The sequence below is a fragment of the Engystomops pustulosus genome, chromosome 3, assembly GCF_040894005.1.
Source record: "Engystomops pustulosus chromosome 3, aEngPut4.maternal, whole genome shotgun sequence".
NCBI classification, from domain to species: Eukaryota; Metazoa; Chordata; class Amphibia; order Anura; family Leptodactylidae; genus Engystomops; species Engystomops pustulosus.
In genome coordinates, this window is record NC_092413.1 from 202114149 (window position 1) to 202126577 (window position 12429).

The window sequence follows — 12429 nt, forward strand, 5'->3', positions numbered from 1 at the left end:
GTGCTCCTCCCAGTTGAGTTACAGCGATAAGACACTTCTAGCTTGTGCTCCTCCCAGGTGAGTTACAGCTGTAAGACACTTCTAGCTTGTGCTCCTCCCAGGTGAGTTACAGCTGTAAGACACTTCTAGCTTGTGCTCCTCCCAGGTGAGTTACAGCTGTAAGACACTTCTAGCTTGTGCTCCTCCCAGGTGAGTTACAGCTGTAAGACACTTCTAGCTTGTGCTCCTCCCAGGTGAGTTACAGCTGTAAGACACTTCTAGCTTGTGCTCCTCCCAGGTGAGTTACAGCTGTAAGACACTTCTAGCTTGTGCTCCTCCCAGGTGAGTTACAGCTGTAAGACACTTCTAGCTTGTGCTCCTCCCAGTTGAGTTACAGCTGTAAGACACTTCTAGCTTGTGCTCCTCCCAGGTGAGTTACAGCTGTAAGAGACCTCTAGCTTGTGCTCCTCCCAGGTGAGTCACAGCTGTAAGACACTTCTAGCTTGTGCTCCTCCCAGTTGAGTTACAGCTGTAAGACACTTCTAGCTTAGGCTCCTCCCAGGTGAGTTACAGCTGTAAGACACTTCTAGCTTGTGCTCCTCCCAGTTGAGTTACAGCTGTAAGACACTTCTAGCTTGTGCTCCTCCCAGGTGAGTTACAGCTGTAAGAGACCTCTAGCTTGTGCTCCTCCCAGGTGAGTCACAGCTGTAAGACACTTCTAGCTTGTGCTCCTCCCAGGTGAGTTACAGCTGTAAGAGACCTCTAGCTTGTGCTCCTCCCAGGTGAGTCACAGCTGTAAGACACTTCTAGCTTGTGCTCCTCCCAGTTGAGTTACAGCTGTAAGACACTTCTAGCTTGTGCTCCTCCCAGGTGAGTTACAGCTGTAAGACCGTGTATCTTGTGCTCCTCCCAAATGAGTTACAGCTGTAAGACACGTGTAGCTTGTGCTCCTCCCAGGAGACTTCCTATACGACTGCACTAATAATTACTACCATACCCAGATGACTTCCTATACAACTGCACTAATAATTACTATTAAACCCAGACAACTTCCTATACGACTGCACTAATAATTACCACTATACCCAGACAAATTCCTATACGACTGCACTAATAATTACTACTATACTCCAGACGACTTCCTGTACGACTGCACTAATAATTACTACTATACCCAGACGAATTCCTATACGACTGCACTATTACTACTATACTCCAGACAACTTCCTATACGACTGCACTAATAATTACTACTATACCCAGACGAATTCCTATACGACTGCACTAATAATTACTACTATACTCCAGACGACTTCCTGTACGACTGCACTAATAATTACTACTATACCCAGACGACTTCCTATACGACTGCACTAATAATTACTACTATACCCAGACGACTTCCTATATGACTGCACTAATAATTACTACTATACCCAGACGACTTCCTATATGACTGCACTAATAATTACTACTATACCCAGACGACTTCCTATATGACTGCACTAATAATTACTACTATACCCAGACGACTTCCTATACGACTGCACTAATAATTACTACTATACTCCAGACAACTTCCTGTTCGACTGCACTAATAATTACTACTATACCCAGACGACTTCCTACACGACTGCACTAATAATTACTACGATACCTAGACGACTTCCTATACGACTGCACTAATAATTACTACGATACCTAGACGGCTTCCTATACGACTGCACTAATAATTACTGCTATACTCCAGACGGCTTCCTATACGACTGCACTAATAATTATTACTATACCCAGACGACTTCCTATACGACTGCACTAATAATTAATAATATACCCAGACGACTTCCTGTTCGACTGCACTAATAATTACTACTATACTCCAGACAACTTCCTGTTCGACTGCACTAATAATTACTACTATACCTAGACGACTTCCTATATGACTGCACTAATAATTACTACTATACCCAGACGACTTCCTATATGACTGCACTAATAATTACTACTATACCTAGACGACTTCCTATATGACTGCACTAATAATTACTACTATACCTAGACGACTTCCTATATGACTGCACTAATAATTACTACTATACCCAGACGACTTCCTACACGACTGCACTAATAATTACTACTATACCCAGACGACTTCCTATATGACTGCACTAATAATTACTACTATACCCAGACGACTTCCTATATGACTGCACTAATAATTACTACTATACCTAGACGACTTCCTATATGACTGCACTAATAATTACTACTATACCCAGACGACTTCCTACATGACTGCACTAATAATTACTACTATACCCAGACGACTTCCTATACGACTGAACTAATAATTACTACTATACCCAGACGGCTTCCTATACGACTGCACTAATAATTACTACTATACCCAGACGACTTCCTATACGACTGTACTAATAATTACTACGATACCTAGATGACTTCCTACATGACTGCACTAATAATTACTACTATACTCCAGACGACTTCCTGTACGACTGCACTAATAATTACTACTATACCTAGACGACTTCCTATATGACTGCACTAATAATTACTACTATACTCCAGACGACTTCCTGTACGACTGCACTAATAATTACTACTATACCTAGACGACTTCCTATATGACTGCACTAATAATTACTACTATACTCCAGACGACTTCCTGTACGACTGCACTAATAATTACTACTATACCCAGACGACTTCCTATACGACTGCACTAATAATTACTACTATACCCAGACGACTTCCTATACGACTGTACTAATAATTACTACTATACCCAGACGACTTCCTATACGACTGCACTAATAATTACTACTATACCCAGACGACTTCCTATATGACTGCACTAATAATTACTACTATACCCAGACGACTTCCTATACGACTGCACTAATAATTACTACTATACCTAGATGACTTCCTATATGACTGCACTAACAATTACTACTATACCCAGACGACTTCCTATATGAATCCACACAAACCTTTTAAAACACCCACACAGCATAAGCCGAACACGAAATAAATCTAAATGCGGCAATCTTTGAAAGCAGGTGCATGAGATAAATATCTGTCCTGTTGAGCTGAGAAGAAGCCTTAATTAATTAATCTTTAAGATCCACTTGAAGACGTTTAATTAAGTTATCTAAATCAAGGCTGATACAGGCTTCTCCTCCTCTCGCGCTGCGCTTATTACACTTACTTCAGCAATAAAAGGATTGACAATTAGAGATTCGTAGAAGGGATGGCAGCCTTGGCCGGCGCCCGCAGTCGCCCTCATGGAGCCCGTGGCGCTCTTCGATGGACTGCTCTGCTCCAGACCCTTGATGGGCGACAACAGGAGAGGAAATGGTTAACACACAGAACTACCGTATCGGACAATCAGACCCACGCAGACAGAGGAGTGGATGCTAACGGGAATGTAACGAGATCTTTGATATTCAATTTGATACTCTAAGGCAGTGGTGGCCGACCTACGACATGGGTGCCAGAGCTGGCACTTAGAGCCCTTTCTGTTGGCACCCAGGCAGTCACCCAAGCATACAATTCACTAGACAGTCCGAGGTGGTCCAGTGCTATTTTAAAGTGACATATCCTTGGCTACCTGGGACTACGGGAGGAAGAGTAAGAAGGTGTGGATAGGGCTGGATCATCATTGGAGCTCCTGCTCTAGCCTCTGTCAGGAACCCTATTCAGAATGTCTCCTCCTTCTTTCTACTATATTGGTGTCCACCGGATGCTGATACGATTGTAAGCGTTGACAGGACAAAGAGGAATAAGTTACTTTGTAAATTGCTGTGTTGGCACTTTTTGATAAATAATTGTGTTTTTGTTGTAGTTTGGGCACTCGGTCTATAAAAGGTTCCCCACCACTGCTCTAAGGGGATCATTTATCTTTTTTCTGTGTTGAATTACTAGTTTTTGCCCATCTTTTTCACCACTGAGCACCTTCTCGTTTACTATTTTGTCTTTTAGCTTGTGTTAAGTTTGTCCATTTAGTTCATGTTTTGCTACTTTTTTATGAAGCGTCTTAGAAAATGGAAAGAAGTGACTTGAGACATTTGTATGACATTTTTAAGTTTAGCTTACATAAGGGTTCGTATGAAGTTTTTTTTGGGTTTTTTTGTGCGCCAAAAGACATTTTGCTAATTTTTAGACAATTTAAAAAGATAAATGTCATTTGTGCATTTGTGACGTTTAGCACATCTGGAATAGAAGCTAAATGTTGCAAAAAAAAAGAAAAATAAAGATACATGATCCTTTATGTATTGTGGACGATGCTTAAAAGATGCGACTTAGAAACGTGGACATCGGCGAGTCGAGAGTGACGGAACGTCCTCTGGGGGATTATTAGGAAACGTCCTTGGAGGGGAGAAGTGATTCCTTTAGAGACTATTCAGACACTGCTGCGTGTTCATCACTGAAGACCCAATATCAAGCTATGGGAATTGCTATGTTTTTGGGTGTTTTTTTATGCCGTGGAATGAATTCTAGCAGGGCATCTTCACTGACACGAGTGCAGCACGCTCCACACTGTCAGAAGCTGGGGAGGAGCCCAGGAACTAATCCGGAAAGTGATAAAAGTTTAGACTCTGAAGCGATACAAGCTTTTTTTTTTTTTTTTCCAACTTTTGTAATGAACCGAACATTTAATTTTACACGGTCTTAAAACATGGAAATCTCATTGAGGTTTCTCGCCGGGGTCACACAAGTGCAGGTTTACACAAATTGAATCACAGCTTCCCGTTCCTGTAGGAGTCAAGGCTGTGTTCCGAAATATTTACTCTTATTTGTACCTGTCTGTCACCTTGTAAAAGTGTATATTCCGACAAAAAGTAATTCAGTACATGCATATAACTGTATATTTTGTACTGTTATTTTTATTATTATTTTGCCTGTAAAATGTATCTAAAACAAATTAAAATGATAAAATTTGGATTTTTTTTATTTAGCATGAAATATTTTCCAGTATGTTTTGCTTTGTGTGTGTGTGTATATATATATACACACATATATACATATATATATATATACACACACAAAAATAGGTTCACCCAATCCTTTCTCAAGCCTTCTGGCTTGTGTGTGTTTTTATTGAATTTTTTTCATTTTTTTTGTCATTAACAATACCGGTAATCATAATGTTACATAAGTATAAGAAGCAACAGATCATCATTGCTGCAAATAGGGTAATAATAATAATAGGGTAAGGTCAACTGGCACAGACCAATGGAGAAACATGGCTGGCACACGGATGTTGAAGGATAAAATTTTTAATGGGCTTAAACTGAAAACTTTGTCTCTTCTGTGATTTGGGGTATAGAGCCCCTTAGTACTTTTGTATCTCTGTAATAGCCAACTACACCCAAATTGCTTTGTCCTGCTGCTTCAGGTGTTGGAGCCTACAGAATCTTGTGATTTAGGACAGGTCACGGAAAACTAGTCTGCTAGGAAGTTGCAGGAGAAAGTTTTTCGGCAAAGCAGAGAGTTTTCTGATGTAGTAGAAAACTTGCACCGCTTCTCAGGGCCCTTACTAATGGTATATAGGGTTTATAGGGCTCTATGTATACTTACTATATAGCTGAAACGTCCAAACGCACAACTATTATTTACATCAATGAAAGCAAAGCACAATAACCATATACTATTAGCACAGGCATGGGCCACACAGGAGATTATATGCAGAAAATGACCATGAAAAGTGTTTCCTATTGTAAAAGTCATGGCAGAAGGATTCCCGTTTTCTGACCAGAGGCTCTGGGATTAGCAGATCTCTCTAGGAGCCTCACCCCTCCATCTATAAGTCATAGATAAGAAAAGTAAAAAAAAAAAAAAAAAGTAAGTCTTTATGTCTGGAGTTATTAACTTGTGTTACCCAAGTAGATTAGTGATTTCAATGGGCAGCGTGCAATGCTTAAAGGGGTTGTCCACTTTCCGCTGTAAGTACATTCCCGCAAATAACTGATATTGTTTGTATAATGAAAAGTTATAAAATTATCCAAAGTACTTTCTGTATCAATACTTCAGTTTTCAAGATCTCTGCTTGCTGGCATTCAAAAATGAAGCTTCATTGATTACTTCCTGTAGATAAACATCGGCCCCTGGTCTTGTGATGTCACACAGGTGCACAGCTTGTTATATATCACACAGCTCTGATTACACTGTGGGGCTTATTTAATAAGGGTCCGCTGATTGCATTTCCGTCAGACTGTTCATAGTTTTCAGGGATTGCGCCGGGGATTGTGTCGCACGCGATTGGATTTTCATGCGACAGAAATCGGGGGCCGTCCTGTCGGACAATCCAACAGATTTGGACTGAGCGCGGGATTTAAGTTGAAAATTGTGTCGCAGGAAGGTGGTGAACTCTGCCGGACCTGATATAAAGAGCCGTGCCCCTGTGTGACATCACATGACCAGGTATATCATAAGCTGTGCACCTGTGTGACATCACATGACCAGGGATATAACGAGCCGTGCACCTGCGTGATATCACTTGACCAGGGATATAACAAGCCGTGCCCCTATGTGACATCACATGACCAGGTATATCATAAGCTGTGCACCTGTGTGACATCACATGACCAGGGATATAACGAGCCGTGCACCTGCGTGATATCACTTGACCAGGGATATAACAAGCCGTGCACCTGTGTGACATCACATGACCAGGGATATAACGAGCCGTGCACCTGTGTGACATCACATGACCAGGGATATAACGAGCCGTGCACCTGTGTGACATCACATGACCAGGGATATAATGAGTGCATCTACTAGACATGTCAGACCCTTGTAAGACTTTCAACATAACTGCACCTGATGGCGGGCACAGCATGTACCAATGATGCCATGTCATGTCATTTCTGAGCATTCCTGAGTGGCAGCTACATATACATAACAATCGCCATTGAATTCTTACATTCAGGGGACGGAGGTAGGTTAGTGACTTTTTCCAGAACTGCCCATCACTGACAGCATGCAGCACAGCCTTAGTAGTCAGGGTTGTATTAGTCAGAACTTTCATGGTCGTCGCAGTCGTTCGATGCAGCAAATCCACAGACTGGGGCTTGACGTCGGCCTGAAATATTCACACAATGGTTACACTGAGCCGTCATCTTTCATGGCACGTCACATGATGTGATACACAATGGGATATGAACAGAAACATAAACGTGTAAAGATTAAAGCAAAAACAGTGACATAATACAATACAAGAGAGCACATGCCACGTGTACACTGGGAATAGAGGGTTAATGACACATATAACAAATACATAAACCTGCATACAATAGAAATTCCTAAAGAGTCCGTTCAGTAGTTCTAGGTTCCGTCCAGTAAATCCTTCAGACACACAGAGCGTGATTATATGAGAGTGTGCAGGAGAATCTGCCATTTTTACTACTGTGTATGAAGCGACTCGTCTCCTACCACCAGCCCTGATGTAGGATTACAGTTTGGCACTGCTGTTTAGCATGGAAGAAGGGACTCCACATAATAGCTAGGAAGAAGGGACTAATTACATCCCATATAAAAGCGGGAAGAAGGGATTCCTTACATCACATAGCAGAGGGGAATACATTGTATCACAGCAGGGTAGAAGGTAATATTTGTATCAGAGGGGAAGGAGGGGCTCCTAACATTATAAGGGACTCATTACACTGTATAACAGCAGGTTAGAACGGACTACCTGTATCAATATAACAGAGGGGAAAAAGGGGCTCCTAACATCATATAACAGAGGAGAAGAAAGGGTTCCTAACATCATATAACATAGGGGAAGAAGGGGCTCATCACACTGTACAACAGCAGGGCAGAATGGACTACCTGTATCATATAACAGAGGAGAAGAAGGGGCTCCTAACATCATATAACAGAGGGGAAGAAGGGGCTCATTATAGTCTTAAACAGCAGGGTAGAAGGGGAGACCTGTATCATATAACAGAGGGGAAGAAGATACTCATTACACTGTATAAATGCAGGTTAGAACGGACTACCTGTATCACATAACAGAGGGGAAAAAAGGGGCTCCTAACAACATATAACAGAGGGGAAGAAGGGACTTATTAAACTACTTGTTTCAAATAACAGATGGGAAGAAGGGACTCCTCACATCTTATATAACTAGATGGCTTTAAGTAATTCTCACGCAACCATGGTCAGTCTAAGAAAGCTGTAAAATACTGCATACTGTACAGGGACCAAGCCTTGCAGCATAGTAGACATTTATAATACCAGAAATCAATAGAATAATTAGACAAAAAAAGAAAGAAAAACACAATTAAATGGTATATTCCACCTTGGTCTCCTACCACTGAGCCACTTGTTTTTCCTACAATACATGGGACATCGTTGTATTGCCCCACACATCCGATCATGAATGACAATGGTGGTGCATACCTCTACCTCAGCAGCTACAGCCAGGGTGAAGCTGATAAATTACATGCAGGTTTGGGCTTTTAGAGTATTTTGTTGGCATTTGAAGACTTGGCTGGCCCTGACGTGCTATGAACATTCAGCCAAGGATCTCTCCTTAGAGAGCTTGACATCTTCGCGAGGCTATAAAGTGTAAGGACCATGACACTATAAAGCAGAAGGAGATAAGACCGGTTCCTATTTTGGCAATCCCCTGCGGAGAAAGGCATCATTAGACCAAACCCAGCTTGTCCATATATTCTCTCGTGTTAGAGTTCCTCTAACTAAAGGGCAGAGCACGAGACGCCGGTATATATATTCTCACTAGATAATTGGCAAGCAAAAGGCCAACAATAAGTGACACGCGGAGGCCAAAGGCGTTTTACTAGAGCGCGGAGACCACACAATCTGCGCTTCCTTCTAAACCCCAGTATTGATCCGCACTTCAGATAAACAGTCACTCATAGGGGAGACGTGGGTTACAATCTCTGGTACACGGAATACAATGTATACAGCTCAATCATCACAGGGAGAAGTGTGGATGGGTTACAATCTCTGGTACACGGAATACAATGTATACAGCTCAATCATCACAGGGAGAAGTGTGGATGGGTTACAATCTCTGGTACACGGAATACAATGTATACAGCTCAATCATCACAGGGAGAAGTGTGGATGGGTTACAATCTCTGGTACACGGAATACAATGTATACAGCTCAATCATCACAGGGAGAAGTGTGGATGGGTTACAATCACTGGTACACGGAATACAATGTATACAGCTCAATCATCACAGGGAGAAGTGTGGATGGGTTACAATCACTGGTACATGGAATACAATGTATACAGCTCAATCATCACAGGGAGAAGTGTGGATGGGTTACAATCACTGGTACATGGAATACAATGTATACAGCTCAATCATCACAGGGAGAAGTGTGGATGGGTTACAATCACTGGTACACGGAATACAATGTATACAGCTCAATCATCACAGGGAGAAGTGTGGATGGGTTACAATCACTGGTACATGGAATACAATGTATACAGCTCAATCATCACAGGGAGAAGTGTGGATGGGTTACAATCACTGGTACATGGAATACAGTGTATACAGCTCAATCATCACAGGGAGAAGTGTGGATGGGTTACAATCACTGGTACACGGAATACAGTGTATACAGCTCAATCATCACAGAGAGATATAGAGACAGCGGGAGAAGCCGTGCCCCTATATATTTACATTGGATGGTCTATCTCTTAGAAAAAGCACGTTAGAAAAACGGAGCACAGATTGGACGCTCAACATGAAGCTACCAAGCAGTGGACTTTGATGGTTTTGGCAGGATCACCAGACTAAATGCAATGCTAACCCAGTCTAAGTTATGTCGGCATATCGTATTTCTTCAAGCTCAACTGTCGGTTCCGTATTGGGGGTGGGGTCCCGTTAAACATGTGCCATTGAAGAGGGGGGGGGGTCTCGTATAAACATGTGTCATCAGGGGGTGGGGTCTTGTTAAACATGTGCCATCAGGGGGTGGGGCTTGTTAAACATGCGTCATCACGTGGGGGGGGGGGGTCGAATAAACATGCGCAATCGGGGCTCATGTATAAACATGCTCCATAAGGGAGGTCTCGTATAAACATGCGCCATCGGGTGGTCTCGTATAAACATGTGCAATCGGGGGGCTCATGTATAAACTTGCGCCATGAGGGAGGTCTCGTATAAAAATGCACTGTCAAGGGTCTCTTGTAAACATGCGTCTCATATATACAGGCACAATCAGGGGTCTCGTATAAACATGCACAATTGGGGGGTCTCGTATAAACGTGCATGATTATGGTCATGAGGACCATGAGGGCCAACAGTGACCCAACAATTAAGAGCCTGTGAGTTGCTTAAATGAGTAACCAGGAATTTGTATCGATGGGCTATCCACAACACCTACAGCCCTTGCACCAATCAGATGTTCGGCCCGGGGTAAACCCAGGACACGGAACCACAAGCAGATGCCTCTGTGTCCCTATTGTGGTGCAGCTTTGCAGTGAAAGAGAGTGCTGAAGCTTCCTCTGCGGCTGTGAGATTAGACAGTAGAAAAGGAGGGACTACAGAGGGAGAAGGGTGAGACTTGCTCCAACACAGTGCAACAGCCTGTGAAGCTACAGCATAGAGGTGCTCTGGTAGCACAATTTTAAAATGATACTAATGAGCCAAGAGGGCTCTGGGGAGGCTTAACAGAGCCCCTCTGTGCTGTAGCTTCACAGGCTGTTCCACTGTTAAAAAGCAGATGTGATCCTCCCCCTCTGCTTCCTTAGCATTTCCCACCGTCCACAACCTCCTAAAATCTCACACACAGTGTGAAGGGAAAATCCTCTTGCACAGTGTAACAGCCTGTGAAGCTGTACCAGAGAGGCTCTGGTAACTCCCACCAGAGCCCTTCTGTCTGATCAGTAAAATTTGGAAATTTGATTTTGGAAGGAAAGAAGAAATAAGAAGATTACCACAGTCATGTGCCTAGATCTACGATAGATCTAGATACAGGCAGTCCCGGGGTTACATATAAGATAGGGTCTGTAGGTTTGTTATTTTGTTATTAAGTTGAATTTGTAAGTAAGTCAGAACTGTATATTTTATCATTGTAATCCCAGCCAGAACTTTTTTGATCTCTGTAACAATTGGATTTTAAAAATGTCGGGTTGTCATAAGAATCAGGATTAACACTAAAGCTTCATTACAGACACCTGTGATAACTGTTACAGCTGATTATTGTAGCCTAGGGCTAAAGTAGAATAAATTACCAATTCCCATAGATCCGTTTGTAACTAGGGGTGGCATGTAAGTCGAGTGTTCTTAAGTAGGGGACCGCCAGTAGTTGGTAGATTTTCGCTAAGAGTAATAGATTTGAATCTGCATTCAAAAGATGGTCTGAAGAGTGAAGCTTCTGTGTCTGGATTACGCTAGACCACCTGCCCCTTATGTCCCAAACACAATACTGTGGGGTCCCATGTCCTCTATGTAACTATAGTAGGGTTATGAGTGGACCACCTTGCAATCTTCTGTAGTCGTGGTTGGTGGAGATCCCAGAGGACAGGCCACCATGGGTAGGTCATATGTTTCAATCTTGGACCAGCAACTGCTTATTCGTCTTCCTTTCCCATAGGGTTAAACACTGTTTACTGTCTTCACTAACTTTCCAGCTAAAATAATCTTCACTTAATCACAAACAATTTCCTACTTTTCACGTAAACGTTACCTCTGGATTGCAGCGAGCGCAGGGTAAATGGTCACTAATGTTCCCAGCGGTGGTCTGGAAAGGCGGCAATTTGTGTGGTTAAGAGATCAGAAACATGAAGGACGATGAAGGAGAAGACTATAAACATGGAAATAACTTACAGCAAAGTAACACAAAACTAGAAGGACCAAGTAAAATGACAGATGTCGGCTCTGAACATCGGGGATAGTTATATATTGTTATGATGTGTAGTAGTGGATTATAATATAGGTGGTTCGAGCAGTAGCCCGGGGCCCAAACTTCTAGGGGGGCCATGACCACCCAAACCACCCATCAAATTTTATACTCCTGCTCTCAATAAACATGTACACAAGAGACATTTCAGGACCTTTGAAGGTCCTCCAAAGGTTCTGAAGTTGCAGATTGTGAGAAGCAGAAGAGAAACATCCTCCATTCCCCAAGAAGCTGATTCCAGTAGGAAGTGATTCCAGACTTGTATTTTCATATTGTATATTCATACAGCCCAGAGCCCATGGAGGTCTGTCGTCAGGATGTTGTAGAGAAATGCACTGGGATTTCCAACATACTATTATTTAGTGTTTATATTACACCGTTACAGAGATATTCTCATTTTAAGTGGGTGGTGGTCCGGACAGGAATAGCCGTGTATGGGGCACTAGGTGCACCAACTACCTCATTAGCATACAGATTTAAATGGGAATTTCTTTATAGGGTATACCCACGAACAAACATAGGGCCTAACTTGCTGATCAG

General features: G+C 42.4%; 1 protein-coding gene across 3 annotated transcripts in view; it reads right to left on the reverse strand.

Annotated features, from left to right (window-relative positions):
- Positions 1–12429, reverse strand: part of NBAS (NBAS subunit of NRZ tethering complex) — a 415971-nt gene that overhangs the window by 201921 nt on the left and 201621 nt on the right. For 2 of the 3 annotated variants that reach the window (XM_072143606.1, XM_072143605.1), the window contains exons 36-37: positions 6929–7087; positions 3212–3331 (exon numbers count right to left, since the gene is read on the reverse strand). In XM_072143606.1, the coding sequence (XP_071999707.1) occupies positions 3212–3331; positions 6929–7087 (279 nt within the window). The remainder of the gene's footprint in view (positions 1–3211; positions 3332–6928; positions 7088–12429) is intronic. The other variant, XM_072143607.1, reaches the window with a different exon arrangement.